At 34.4% G+C, this 15,743-nt stretch overlaps 1 protein-coding gene across 1 annotated transcript in view; it reads right to left on the bottom strand.

The window, feature by feature from the left end:
* USP34 (ubiquitin specific peptidase 34) overlaps positions 1-15,743 on the bottom strand; it is a 213,212-nt gene that overhangs the window by 126,614 nt on the left and 70,855 nt on the right. The window contains 7 exon segments of the mRNA XM_021711053.1: positions 945-1,092; positions 1,188-1,314; positions 5,126-5,285; positions 5,425-5,524; positions 7,489-7,602; positions 9,314-9,468; positions 13,313-13,395. Of these exon segments, the coding sequence (XP_021566728.1) occupies positions 945-1,092; positions 1,188-1,314; positions 5,126-5,285; positions 5,425-5,524; positions 7,489-7,602; positions 9,314-9,468; positions 13,313-13,395 (887 nt within the window).

The following is a 15,743-nucleotide window of genomic DNA, read 5'->3' as shown; positions in this document are numbered from 1 at the left end:
TCTACCTTCCAAAGTGTTGGGATTACAGTCATAAGCCACTATGCCTGGCTAGTATATTCTTCTTATATGCTCAGAAAAAACAAGTATCAAAACAGCAAAAAAAAAAACCAAAAATTATTAGGGAAAAATAGAATAATAAGCAATATACCAAGACTTAAATTTATCAAAAATTCCCAAATTGCTTATGAAAGCAACTTCGGAAAGTCTTTTGATGGTAACATCAAAAATTTAAATAGGTTTTTTTTAGAAATACATTAAAACTTAATCCCAAACACAACCGTGTTGAAAGATGGGATCTTTTGGAAGGTTTTTAGGTCATGAAGTCTCTGGCCTCATAAATGAATTAATGACATTACAAAAAGATTTGATGGGGGAGTTTCTTCTTTTTGTCCTTCTATCTTCTGCTATGTAAGAATGCAGCATTAAAGCACCATGTTAAAAGCAGAGAACAGCCCTCACCAGATGCTGACATTCTGATGTGGACTTCTCAACCTCCAGAACTATGAGAAATAAATTGATGTTCTTCATAAATTACCCAGACTGTGGTGGTATTATTATTATTACTATTATTATTATTTTGAGTTAGGTCACTCTGACGCCCAGTTAGAGTACAGTGGCATGATCATAGCTCACTGCAGCTCTTGACCTATACTAGGCTCAGGCGATTCTTCTGCCCTACTCTCCTGAGTAGCGGGGACTAAAGGTATGCTAATTTTTTATTTTTTGTAGAGAAGAGGTTTCCCTATGTTGCCCAGACTGGTCTTGAACTCCTTGCCTCAAGCAATCCTCGTGTCTTGACTTCCCAAAGTGCTGCAATGACAGGCATAAGCCACCCTGCCCAGCCTCAGTCTGTGGTATTCTGTTACAGCAGTACTCGACAAATTAAGACAGTTAACATACAAGAGAATTTTTTTTTTAACGAAAATTTGAGATGTTGAACTTACCAGGAAACTCTCCTTTTCGGCTGCTTTGACCAAACTCCTGAAGCTGAGCTTGTTGATTTATTTGTTCTTTCTGTAAATTTTCATACCAATGAGTTACTTCAGCCCTAAGATCTGCTACCTGGTCACTAGGATACATTTCAATAGTCATCTGAAATATGAGATGCAACCAATTTAAAAATACAAAAGAACAGATATTTGAACTGGGAAATGTTAACAATTTGTAAATTAAAACTATGTTACTACCTTGTCAGGAAGTCCAGCTGGTTGGCATACAACCCTTAGTGGCAGAGACTGTTTGTCACTCAGAGCTTTCAAATGACTACTGATACCAGTGCCTTCAATTTGCCACTGTCTTAGATGGTATGCAAACCTAAAACATGACAAAAATAAAACAGAGAAAGGTTACTATTTTAAATCATTTTAATATTACAGAAGTTTAAACATTTTGCAAACTGGAAAAGAACGTAAGAAGTTCTGAAGCCCACTCTGTTTTATCCCACAGTAATAAGTTTAAGTTTAGATTCATCATACTGAATCAAACTTACATGCATAATATTGCTAAGAGCTCCTAACAAAAACAGCCACCAAGAGAAATGGCTGAAGAAACAAAAATCACATTTAGAACAATTTTTAAGATGGAGTGGGTAGGAACAGAGGAGGCAGAAGGAATTTTAAAAAACAGTAAGCTGTAATTCCTACATTAAGAATAAAATAGATATTAAAAAATATTTTTCAGAGAAATAAATATATTCGAGTACATAAATGTGAACCAGCCTAACCAAATTTAAATGTCAATTTCATCACTGCTAAAATTATAAAGTTAACTACAAAGACTCATATTTCAAAGGAAACAGGCATCTAGCATGACACTAAATACTTGTCAATTTTCTAACTTATTTTTAGAATTCAGAGTACCAGAGTTTAGTTAATTAAAAAAATTGGCTGAGCTCAGTGGCTCAGCCTGTAATCCCAGCACTTTGGGAGGACAATGCAAGTGGATTGCCTGAGCCCACAGGTTCAAGACCAGCCCAAGCAACTTGGCAAGACCTCATCTCCACAATAAATTAAAAATTAGCCAGGCATGGTAGTGTGTGCCTGTAGTTCTGGCTACTTGGAAGGCAAAGGCAGAAGGATTGCTGGAGCTCAGCAGGTTGACGCTGGGGTGACCATGAGTGTGCCACGGCACTCCAGCCTGGGCGACAGAGTGAGACTCCAACTCAAAAAAAAAAAAAAAAAGTTATCAGTGTCTAAAACCAGTCAGCAGTTCTAGAATAAAGAAATGGAAAGTAAGGGAATGAATGGACTTGTTTCCTAGAAGTGATTCCAAAGTCCGGTTTTATGATTGAACTAAAGAATAATCTTAAGCGAATATTTTTGCTACATATTTCAAAACAAGGGTTTCTCAACTGCAACATTATTGACTTTTCTTTTTTTAAAAGAGACAAGGTGCAGTGATGTGATCATAGCTCACTACAGCCTTGAACTCTTGGTCTCAAATGACTCTCCTGCCTCAGCCTCTCAAGTATCTGGGATTACAAGTATATGCTACAACTCCCAGCACTAGTGACATTTTAGGTCTTATAATTTCTTATTTTGTCAGGAGGTAGTGGGGTTGGGGTGCAGGAGGCTATATGTCATCAACTGTAGGATATTTAGTAGCATCTCACCAGATGCCAGTAGCAGCCCTATCTTGCTGTGATAACCAAAAATGTCTCTAGACATTACCTACTGTGACTTGGGAAACAAAATCATTTCCAACTGAGAACTACTGTGTAGTATTGTAACTTTATTTAAAAAAAAAAGAAAGAAAACCCTATAAGATATTATTATTTACACTCGAAGTATAAAGACTACAAGATATTTTAAATATTCAATCTATAAATATTATACAAGTCCAAATTAGTAGTAACACTAGGTATATCAAATACTTGATGACACTGAACAAAAAATTTGCATGAAAATACCTACATTTTTTAAATGACTGCTTTGTTTTTTGAGTATTCAGTTTTATCAATTTTCTACTTTACTACTCACAAAAAAAAGAAAAAAGATAAATATAATATATATTTTTGAGTAGGAGTCTCACTGTGTCACCCGGGCTGGAGTGCAATGGCATGCTCACCACCACCCCAGCATCAACCTGCTGGGTGCTGGCGATCCCTCCGCCTCAGCCTTCCAGGTAGCCGGAACTACAGCCACGAGCATCACGCCCGGCCACAAAATATATATTTACATAAATCATTTAACATTAACTTTTAGCATAAAACATGAACAATACAAGATTTATATCAAGGACATGGCAATAAATTTTTTTAAATAAATAAGTACAAAATTTGTACATCTGAGAAGAGATTTTTGAGTTTAAATTCACTAAACTTATTAAAAGCACTATTAAGTCTGGGCAAATAGTGAGACATCATGTCTACAAAAAACGGCCAGCCATGGTGACATGTGCCTAAAGTCCTAGCTGAGAGGCTGAGGCTGGAGGATCACTTGAGCCAAGGAGTTCAATATTACACCTAGTCTAGGCAACATAGTAATACTCTGTCTCGACAAAATGAAAGAAAAAGTGCTACTGAAAGCTAGGAAACTAATACATTTTTTAAAGATTTTTGTTTTTTTTGATGCGTTGGAGTCTCACTCTGTTGCCCAGGCTGGAGTGCGGTGGCATGCAGCTCATGGCCACCCCAGCATCAACCTGCTAGGCTCTGGGATCCTTCTGACTCAGCCTTTCGAGTAGCTGGAACTACAGGCACGCACTACCATGCCTGGCTAATTTTTTTTTTTTTTTTGTAGCAACAAGCTCTCGCCACATTGCCTGGGCTGGTCTGGAGCCCGCGGGCTCAGGCAATCCACTCGCCTCGGCCTCCCAAAGTGCTGGGATTCCAGGCTGAAACACTGAGCCCGACCTAAGAACTTTTAAAATAAGCACTTATTTTTAAAAATCAGTAATGCTGTGGGACTAAGAGTTTGCACCAATAGGCCCTATTTGGTCTATTATTTGTAGATCCTGCAACATAGAAAAAATTTTGGAAGAATAGGTATCATAGACAATAACTACCTCTGATAGAAAGAAAATGATTATAGGAGACTTTCACTTTTTGTATTTTTATTTGGTATCTGGATTTCATAATAAATGTGTATCAATTTTTTATTACTTTGAATAAGATACACCACCCTTGCTTGTGTTTTATTTTATTTAAAGTGGTAAAAGTGATAAGGCAGTATGAAGTTTCTGTGCAAAAGACTCAAGAGTTCTCTTATACATTCATTTAAAAAGCACAAGGAATTAAGTAGAATTTCCACAAATTGCAATGATAATCAAAATAATGAATTCTGTAATGTCCAAATGTTCCAAATCATGGAATCATGTTATTTAAAAGGAATGTGTAGACTATCTTTATTATTCAGTATTTCCTGATTTTTTAAATATCAATAAATACTAATTTTATGACTTCAATATCAAACTAAGATCTGAAGTTGAAAAAAGTTATTAATTTTTAACAATTTTCAACACAGCTCTTAGTACTTTTACATTTGCTCATAGTTAATGACTTTTAACAAAGAATTTCTTAAACTATCTACTCACCTTTCATTTCAGTCGATATATTCATAAATGTTAATTTGCTTTATTTCTGTATTACACAGGTTATGTCTAAATTAATTATATAGATATTCATTAACACAGAATTTTTTGGTCATGTTTCCATGGTAAATGGAAATTCAAAATTAAAATACTGTCTCCTAGTCCAGGAAGAAAAAAAAAAACAGCAAATGAAACAAATGACTCAATTTGATTCAACTATGAGAGATTATCTGATGTTCTTGGTAAGAGTTTCAGTGAAACTTTTTAGTAGTGCTGTTCTGCTTTTTCAATCATAGTTATTATTTTCTTTAGATGGAAGTCTGTCTAGAGATTCTCATTCATGCATATCTGCTCAAACACTAATGATTTTTAAAGTTGTGCAATATTTTTAAGGGACCTATACTGCACTGATATTCCACAGTGAAATGGTATATATTCTGAATAAAAATAACTTTTTAACAAACTCTTCACTTTTGGTAAATTATGCTTTCTACTTGCCCCAACAAAAACTTTAGTTTAATTTTTAAAATGTTTGGACATATCAGCAACAAAAACATTGAAACTCATTCTAGTAGCACAATAATTTAAAAAATACCTTCTCCTAAATGCTTCCAGATGTGTCTTCAGCATAAGGAGTCCTCTTTCTATAACCGTGAGACTTGAGTGTGATTCCTGTTCAAGACTACTAGAAGCTATCATAAGACTCTCCATGCACTTACTAATAAATTCTTGTTCCTTCTCCAAACCTGTTTTACCTGAAAGTCAGATATTTAGACATATATATTAGTCTTATAGTACTGTTCAGTTATATCACAGAAAATAAACTAGACTGTAGCTTAGCAAAATATCCTAGTCTAAATAATAACCTATTAGGCAATGCTCAAAATCACTCACCATTAATGTAATAGGAGTTAATATACTGGATAGCTGCTCGACTGACATCACCGGATTGTGCTCTTAAAGCAATGCCCCAAAATTGGTCCATACCACACAGCTAAAAAGAAAAATATGATGATATCTCTAAATCTTATTGTTCATTAAACAATGTGACTAAGTAGAAGACTGAAGTATCAAACTTTAAAAAATCCTGCAAGAGTTTTAAATATTTTTTATAAAGTATTAAGGCAATTCCTACTATTTAGTTATTAAATGAAGAGATAAAAGTCTGATATTTTAAATAAAATATCAACAAATATTAATTGCATGCCTTTTCAATATCAAACTAATATCTGAAGTTTAAAAGTTATTAATTTTTAACAATTTTGCAACACAGCTCTTTTTTTTTTTTTTGAGTTGGAGTCTCACTCTGTCGCCCAGACTGGAGTGCAGTGGCCGCTCCCGGCCACCGCAGCCTCGACCTGCTGGGCTCCGGCGATCCTTCCGCCTCAGCCTTCCGAGTAGCCGGAATTACAGGCGTGCGCTACCACGCCTGGCTGATTTTTTGATTTATGGTAGAGATAAGGTCTCGCCGCCCAGGCGGGTCTCGAACCCGCGGGCTCAGGCAATCCACTTACCTCAGCCTCCCAAAGGCGCGGGATTACAGGCTGAGCCACCGAGCCCGGCTCAGCACAGCTCTTATAAGTACTTCTACATTTGCTCAAATAACGATTTTTAACAAGGAAAATTTCTTAAACTATCTATTCATCTTTCATTTCAGTTAATTTCCCCAGTAAATATATATTTATATTTGTTTCTAAAAAATATTTACAAAGAAGCTAACAAGTTCTCATTCAAATTTATGATGTTTACTATAAGATGACAAAATGAATGTTTTCATTAAAAACTAGACAAAATGGGGAGTGAACGCTCCCAAGAGTTGGACAGGGTGATGTAAGATATGCTTCCAATAAGTGTCCGAAAAGTTTAGTGTTAACATCATCTACTGGAAATTTTTTAAAAAGGTTATCTCATAAATAGAGCATAACTATTTCTTAGGTCAATCAAATTGGTCTTGTCTAAAATTACCAAATGGAAACTTAAACTTATCACAGTAACTGAAATAAGAGTTATGACTAAAAACAAATTTTTTTTAAACCAATTCAGACAAGAAAAGGATTCAAGATCTAATTAAAATTATTTTTTAACATACAGATTAACATCAGTTTTCTCTACCTTTCTCCTCCTAACAAAACACAAACTTATGAAGAAAACTACGAAAAACATGAATGGATATTACATAAATCAAAGCTATTAACTAACTGGAATGTACACAGTGAAAGACTTTAAAACAAGTCTGCATGCTAGGAAAGTTCAGAGATAATGCATTCAACAATTCCTAGCAGCCACCAAACTAGGCAACTATAACTCTAAGCCAAAGATTAGAATAGCAATTTGTGACAGTATTTGGTTAATGAATTAGTCATCATGCTCATGGTCAGAGATTATTTAGGTATAGTCTCTATTCCAGAAGAGAATTACAAAGACAAACTGGAGTTAGATTATCCAAGAACAACAAAGTAATCTTGGGGGGGGGGGGCGGCGGACACTGTGTGTTGAGGTCTAACTCTGTTGCCCAGGCTGGAGTCCAGTGGCATAATCATGGCTTACCACAGCCTCAACCTCCTGGGCTCAGGTGACTCTTCCACCTCAGTCTCCCAAAGTGCTAGTATTACAGGCGTGAACCACTGTGTCCAGTTTAAACTAACCTTCTATTTAACATAAAATACTTGATTATATTACAGGAACTTCTAGGAGTCTAAAAGAACACTCAGATGCCCTCTTCTTTATAAATAAAAAAGATATGTAATAGGTTTTCATTAAGCACAACCAACATTACCTTTGATAACAAAAAAAAAAAAAAACAACAAATTTGCTTTATAAAATGTTTTAAAACTTAAGATAAAACACTATTCCACAGTTAGTAAATTCTATGCTTTATAGAAAAATATGGTCATCTAGTTTGAGGCACAAAAGGAAATTTTCACAAGCTGACCCAATAAAATAAGTCTAAATCCATACCTCTGAGTTTGAACCACCATCATAGGCACTGGTAGCCAATCGAGCCAAATTACAGAGATGCTGAAATAGGTTTAAGCCAGTCATGCTAATTGTTTCAGGTTTTAGCTGGGGCATCTTGAGAGAAAAAAATGTAAAGCTAGTTTAGTGTGAAAATTAGCAGATTTTATTTTCTTTAAATAAAGAAATTTAATTTTACTGAAAACAAGTAGGAGAAAAAGGATCAGCTTGGATTTTTAGTGATAATATGAAAAACTGAAATGGAAAATTTATTAAAGTAATAATTAAAACATGTCTTGTACATGTTTCAATTTTCAAGATATACATAGATCCAAACCTGATAAAAGTAAATAAAAAACATTCTATCATCCATTCCTACATCTTACAAATTTATGAGATGTGTAGCTATAAGTATAGTTTGTGTTAAAGCCAGGGCTTGAAATTTAAGATAGCTAAAGTTCTATTTGTAGTTCTGTCTTGGTTCCATTAAGTAATTTAGCTTATAGGTATTAACCCCTTGTACTTGGAGAAATCTTGTGGACCACCTACCAGCAACTTGATTTTTATAAAACAAATCACTTCATATTAAATAGTTTAGGATTGGAACCAATTATATCACTGTAATGATATTTGGCTTGCAATGGAATTTTGGACATTGAGGAGCTTATTTATGATCAAAAAAATCAAAATTTAAATCTTCTATTTTTTTAATGTGTGAAACAGTCATCAAAATGCATTGAAGGTTCATTGATACATGCTGTACAATAGTAATTTGTTTGACATCTTCTATCTGGTGTTTTACTATTCAAGCAGACAATACAGTCTTCTTTTCTTCCTCCCACATTAATAACATATAATCTATTGTCTAGTCTGTCCACCACTATAAAAGCACTTCACACATACTCTTTCTACATAATGCTAGCTGAAATTTTTTTACGTATATCTCAGTATATATTCCTCTATTTGGTTTTTTTGTGCAATTTAAATGGAATATTTCAAGGAAACATACATTTTGAAAAATGTGTGCTTGCATAAGTTTGCCCTTAGAGTGGGCATTCAGAATGGTCTGCTAGATTTACAATGTCCCCTCCTCAGAGGGGACATTTGAGGGCAAACGGCTAAAATTCACTCATATATTCTCAATTCCACCACTGAGATCATAATTTGCAGACCCTTCACCTTCATAATCTCAAAATAAATATAAAAATAAACATAGCAATAATAAAAAGTCTACTGCTTTTTTTTTTCATTAAGTTTCCAAATTCAACAGGGAATACTTCATTTACAAAAAGTACCACCTAAACCAACTGTGGCACCTGGAAAAGAAAAACAAAAATGGGAACATCTTTACTAGTATGCCTTCACAGAACCTACAAACCTGGAGACTGACTTATATTTACCTAGAAGATTTACTGAAACCACAGCCATTTAACAAAGAAAGAATCACAGAAAGTAGCTCTCACACTTGTGGATATGGGCACCACACTTGAAAATTAGACTATAATGTCAACAATTTTTAAAAACATTTCTAATTAGTGCTGCCCTCAGGAGTTATTCTAAAGTTAAAGCACCTTAACTAAGAAACAGAAATACAACATTTTTGTAAATATAAACTAAGTATTAACTTAGATACACTGTAAAGGACAAAATGCAGCAAGATCTGAATGACAAAAAATATTAGGACGGCTAAAATCCAGTACATTTGTCTGTATTTTAAAAAATTGTCAAAAAAGTGAAAAAAGAGCATTATAGAGTTCATATTTCAAGAGACAAAAAGGGAATATGAAAAAACAATATAAACAATAAAATTATTAGTGAATAAAATTACCTTCTCCAGGAAAAGATGTTTGTAGGTTTCCATTCCCATAGCATGTTGATCTTTACTTCGAACTTGATTTAAAAACCAATGGAGTGCATCATCATAACACTCAGAATCTTCTACTAAACAATGCCATAAAATGTCAACCTGCTCTAAACTTAACCCTAGATAAGAAAAATGGTAAATTTTATACTTTAATAACTATGCAAAAAATTACACATCTTCTCTTGGTTAAATGTATGTATATGCGTGTATGTACAGTAAGTTCTCACTTAATATCAATAGGTTCTTGGAAACTGGAACTCTGAGCTAAATGATACATATCGAACCAATTTTAACAGACATCACTTGGTAAGTTGAGTTCCTATAGCCAATTTCTGGTTAAAAAAAATCACCAAACTTCTTTATAAAGACATAAAACACTTTTAATATTAAACATTGAAATAAATGTGAACTACACATACATTTCATGAGGATTAATACAACAAGTAAGATAATTATTTTCCCAAACTTGGTCAGTCAGTGAGTGGCAGAGTCAGTGAGTGGCAGTGGTGGTGGGCTCAACTAAGGAACACAAGTTTGCAAAGTGAAAACTGTAAGGAGCACCTCCTACCACCACATAGTTCAAGAACAAACAAAAACAAACATGGTGGGTCCTCTGAGCACGTTCATACCACATCACTTATTGCCAGGCATTTACATGACTATCATAGACTTACAAATTTTTATTTCACAAGAATTTATATTCATTCATTTTCCAATCTGCTTATTCTAGTTCAAGGTCTTCAGTAGCCAGATCCCATCCTGGGAGCTCAGGACAGAAGGCGGGAAACAACCCTGGCCAGCACACCATTCCATTGCAGGGTACACTCACACCCACACCCACTCAGATTGGAATCATTTAGACACACCAATGAGCCTAAAGTGCACATCTTTAGATTGTGACAGGAAACTGAAGCATTCAGAGAAAACCTCTGCAGATGTGAGGATAACGTACAAACTCCACACAGTAGTACCAGCTGGTAATCCATTTTTTTCCTCATCGATGTTATAACAAAGCATTATTCAAGGATCTTCTGTAGTTTATCTATCTATATAAAATATGTATGAAATATCTATTATCTTGATAACAATTTCTTATGCCTTACTGTTTGGAAAATTTTGAATCATAACACACAGAAATTTTGGTCCTAACTGAATGTACCAGAAGTACCAACATATCCGAAAATATAAAGGAGATATCACATAGCATTGTATTTTTTAAAATTTAATAAATTTCAGTTTATAATTTCCAAGTGTAGCTAAATATAATCCACATATATATATTACCAAAAAACACACAGCCATTTGGTATGAAAATCATCTTCTCTAAAATAAGGACATATGTATTGTAAAAACGATTGGAGGAGGTAATCCCAAAAACTGATTTGAGAATTACAAATCAAGTGGATACCATTTTCAAAGGACATTTTCTGTGTATAGGAGAAAAACAATAAGTAAATATGCATTATTTTTGGAGTAATGAAAAAGAGGATTCTTATGATGAATAAACCAAGAGAAAACTAATTGCCTACAACCAACAGACATCATCAGCATACAGAGGATACAACAATTAGCTAGTGAGTCAGACTAATGAGATAAAACCTGTACTTTGATTCAAGTATTAGATGTCCAAATGTGGCAAAAGACAGATGGAGAAATATTCAGAATGAAGAAGGTATTATAGACATCACAAGTTTCAATATGGATAAATGAGACAATCTAAAAGGTTAGAACAAAAGCATTACTTCAGAAATATATCATAATGGGTTCCAAAGCCTCAGGTGGTTCTCTAGAATGAGAAAGAGTCTAAAGGTATGATTGAATTATAAGAAGCCTCTCTATTTATTGGGAAAAGTAGATGAGAAGCCAGAATATAGAAAAATGCCTCAGAAAATATTTACCTAGTAGCATTATCAGTCTAAAGAGTTTTACCAGAAAAAAAGTATCCTATTAGTTTCTCGCAGAAACAGTTAATGTATAAGGTTATTTGTTCTAAGAACTTGTATCCCTAGGAGCAAACATAAATTACAAACAACCTTTAGTATACATCAGAACTGAAACATATTAAGTAATTAAGAAGAGTGAGATAAATGAACAAAGTAGATGAGTCCTTAAAAAAAGAAGTTAACTATAGTGAACTAAATAAAACAGAAGTATACGTATTATCACTAAATCACCAATCCACAACCACAAGACAACAAATAGACTTCTGTTATTGTTCTAAGATTTTTTAAAAAGTAGTTACTGGCATACGGAAAATCAGTATTAATGCATTGCATGCAATTACACTGCCTCAATAATGTGCAGTAACCACATTATAGATGACAGAACTCTGCCAATAAAAGTAGTATAACCACGATGTGGGCAAAGTTTCTATTTGATTCTGTTAAAACAGCAGCTACTATAAACCCAAACAGAGAGAATCTACACTGTGTAAAATAAAGAAATATGAAACTTAATGACCATATTAGTTTGTCTGACTTCTCCCTAGATCAGTTTTGATATATATTTTATATTACTTATTTCTTGTATGCTATCAGTCACAATGGGCCAATAAATGGCCTAATAACATGAAACAGAAGTTTACTATTAAAAACAGATGGTTTACTTTTGAAATCTATTGGGCTGAGCATGATGGCTCATGCCTGTAATCCCAGCACTTTGGAAAGCCGAGGCACATGGATTGCCTGAGTCCTGGGATTCAAGACTAGCCTGGGCAAATTGGCGAGACCTCAACTCTACAAATAAACTTTAAAAAAAAAAATTAGCTGGTCATGGTGGTGCATGCCTGTGGTCCCAGCTACTTGGTAGGCTGAGGCAGAAGGATCACCTGAACCCAGCAGGTAGAGGCTGTGGTGGCCATGAGCATGCCACTGCACTCCAGCCTGGGCGACAGAGTGAGACTCCAACTCAAAAAAAATAATAATAAGGAAATCTGTTGGCATCACAATGTTAGTGGCATCTATTACAAAGATTCTGACCATGAAGAAATTATGAGAGATAAATAGTAAGACAAACACATGCTATATCTCAGTCATAGCTATGGACTTTAAAGAATCATAATGTCACCTTCTCAGGCTAGCAAGGAACCCATCAGTTTATTATACCAATCACAGCTAAAGAAAAGGAATGCCCTCTAATAATGAGAATTGTTTGACATGGATACACAGAAAAAGAAGAGTATACAGAGTAAAAGACACCACAAGTAGTATATATAGTTTCTCTCCTGTAAGAAAATCTAGCATGAGATTCTGGATATGGTTCATATTGTGAATATGCCTGATTAATCTCTACTTTTTAAAAAGTAATCATTAATAAAACTGAGCTTGAAATTAATTATGTTAAATAAAGTCAGGGCCTCTAATTGTCTCTATCACCTACTAAGCCAGGTAATTTTTAAAAGGTTAGCCTTGCTAATAAAACCTAAACAATGGTTGTTTCCAAGTAAGGTGAGCCAAAATTCTAACACCAAAGGTAATAAAAGATGCAGTCACCCTGAAGCGATATGTTCACTTATCCCAAATATTCTGTTCTCGAAATGAGTCTTTTATCCATTGAGAAATTGGCATTTTCAGAGACTAAAGCAAGAAAGAGATTGTGTCAGGGTCATGCTCATAATGCCATACATACTGAGAAGATATTCAGTATTTGGGACCTTAGGAAACATATGCTATGAAATAGAGAAAATATTTTCACCATTATAATCATAAAACTTATAAGAAAACACCAATGGAACTGTGCTTATTCAATGATCTTATGCCAAAGAATTGAAAATTATTTTAAAAGATTATATAAAAACAAAACCATGGAGTTATTTAAAATGAAACCAATCTCAATCGTTTTAATGTTGATGTAATGTATAAATGTATTAAGAATTATCACTGCAGAAATCTAAAGGCATAAGTAAATGTAACCTGACTTCCAATAATAAAAAAAATTTTTAAACATACTGATTAAAAAACTTACGGAAATGATCAGGTGATCCCAGAGTTGAAAATACACAAGTCAAGAATTGAAGTCGAACTTGAACTTCAGCACTATGGCTATACCTATAATTAAAAGTCATTAAAATAATTTTAAAAATACCCTATTTCCTAACTATCTTGAAGATGGTTCTAGTCATAATTATATAAAATTCCATTTTCATAATTCATAACTATCATTTTAAGCATATAACTTTGTTTATTAAAAAGTTCATAAAGCCAAGTTTATGCTATTTAATAAATGATGAAAATCTCCAAACCATAACAAAATTAACTTTCAAATTAGATAATGAGAGACTACATAAAAACTAAATAGTGGAGCAGGGGAAATAGTATGTCATTCAAAAATTATGATATGCACATAAACTAGACTAGTTAACAAGTAAAAAACTACATCGCTATCTAAAATGTAAACATTTCGTATCATTGTCCCTATAGTGACAACACTATATTCCTTAAATAAAAAACACTAGTAAAACCAAACTAGCTTTCCAAAACCAAACTCAAAAGTTAATAGTTTTCTGAGGATTGAGTTCTTCATTGGGCATACCTTTGCTGCTCTTAAGGATCTCTTAAGTTGGCAAAGAGTAAAGATGAACTTTTGCCTTCTTAATGTTATAGTACCCCTTTGTGAAGATGAAAATGCATATGGCAAGGTGTGGGGATGCGGAAATGCAGTAAGCAATTCTTAGGTGAGAATGCAATCCAGGTAAAATTCAACAACTCTTAATAACTTTTGGTCTTTTAGACTAAAAAGACAGAGATTTTGTACCAAAGGCCTTAGGGTATAGGTTCAAATACGTGCTCTACTGCCTATCAGCTCTGTGATTTCATTTTATTATTATTATTTTTTTTTGAGTTGGCATCTCACTCTGTTGCCCAGGCTGGAGTGTAGTGGCAAGGTCACACAGCTCACTGCAGTTTTGATATCCTGGACTTGGACAATCCTTCTGCCTCAGCCTCCTGAGAAGCTGGGAGTACAGACATGTACCACCATGCCCTGCTAATATTTTTATTTTTTGCAGAGGCAAGGTCTCATTATGTTGCCCAGGCTGGTCTTGAAATCCTGGGCTCAAGTAATCCTCCCACCTTGGCCTCCCAAAGTGTTGGGATTACAAGCATGAGTGACCATGCCCAGCAAGCTCTGTGATTTTAAGTTACTGCATTCCTCTGAGGCTGAGTATAGGAGACATCAATCTTAGACATGAAATGGGAATAAAGTCTTGCCTTTTACAAAGTGCCTTTATACCTTAAATACTTCTTTCCCTATACTTGCATCTCAGAGTAAAAGACTCATAATGCCAGAAGACATGGGCTCTACCCCTTTGTACTCCCTTCTTCAACTTCTACGGTATAGTCCTTGGCTTCACACTTCAAAGATTTCTGCCTGCTCTATCGGGGTCCCATGGGCTGCTGAAACTGTCAGTCAGAAAAACTTCTTGAGATGTCAAACAAAGATGATATCAATACTGACAAATTTTCATGGGCTTACACATGGTTTCTGACATTACAGGAAATACAGGACAAAAATAGTCTCCCCAGAGGCATAAAACTTTAGTGACAAATGAATGTCTTTAAAAAATAATTCTTTTTGTAGCCTCAGTGCTGACACAGACAGGGTTTTTTATCTAGAGGCCACTGGATTCAAGAAATATGTAACAGGTTCGTTTAAGAAACTAAGTATTATGTTTCATGTGGCAGGAATTTTTTTCCTCCTTAGGTGAAAATCTCAGAAATTTCTGACATTAATCCTCACTGAAGAAAAATATGACACAAAAAGTAAGAATGAAAGTCAGAATGCTTTAATAAAGAATAGAAAATTTACATCTCTTAATAGCCTAAAGAAATAGGAAAGCTATACCAGAACAGTCCAGACAACAACTCTCTGTTCGAGGATTGTATTCTCCTAAAATGCAATAAGGGAGACTGAAGGGTTAGAAGGACACTCTAAATACACTAGGAAAATATAAAATTAATCTCCAAGGAGCACAACAACTCAAACTTTTTCACAAAAGCAATGCTTCTGTAAGGTTCCATCTCCAGTTCCACTAACAAAGTAAGTTCCTGTAAGAAATGCAATGAAGAACCAAGTTTTAGACTTGTGTTCATTTTTTTTGGCACCTAATATCTGACTTTCTCTTTATGAGGGCAATTCATTTATGTTTTCCACTACCTGCTCTTAGGCCTCTTCATTTCTGCTCTTCAAAGTCTGCAGGCTTGTGGCTGTGGTGGGGACTCTTTTATTTATTTCTTTACTAACAAGTAATTTGAATTAACTCTTTGTCTCCTAAAAATGGGGAAGATGTGGGTCATGTGTGGTTTTATTTCTCCCTTTGTTGATGTTATGATTCTCTATGGAGGATGTTCAGAGATGCTCAGATTCAGGAGGCTACTACTAGACTCAAACTCTGCTT

The sequence above is a fragment of the Carlito syrichta genome, unplaced genomic scaffold (assembly GCF_000164805.1).
Source record: "Carlito syrichta isolate Samal-C Ts95f unplaced genomic scaffold, Tarsius_syrichta-2.0.1 Scaffold301837, whole genome shotgun sequence".
Classification (NCBI taxonomy): domain Eukaryota; kingdom Metazoa; phylum Chordata; class Mammalia; order Primates; family Tarsiidae; genus Carlito; species Carlito syrichta.
The sequence above is the reverse complement of the archived record's forward strand: the minus strand, read 5'-3'. Positions and strand labels throughout refer to the sequence as shown.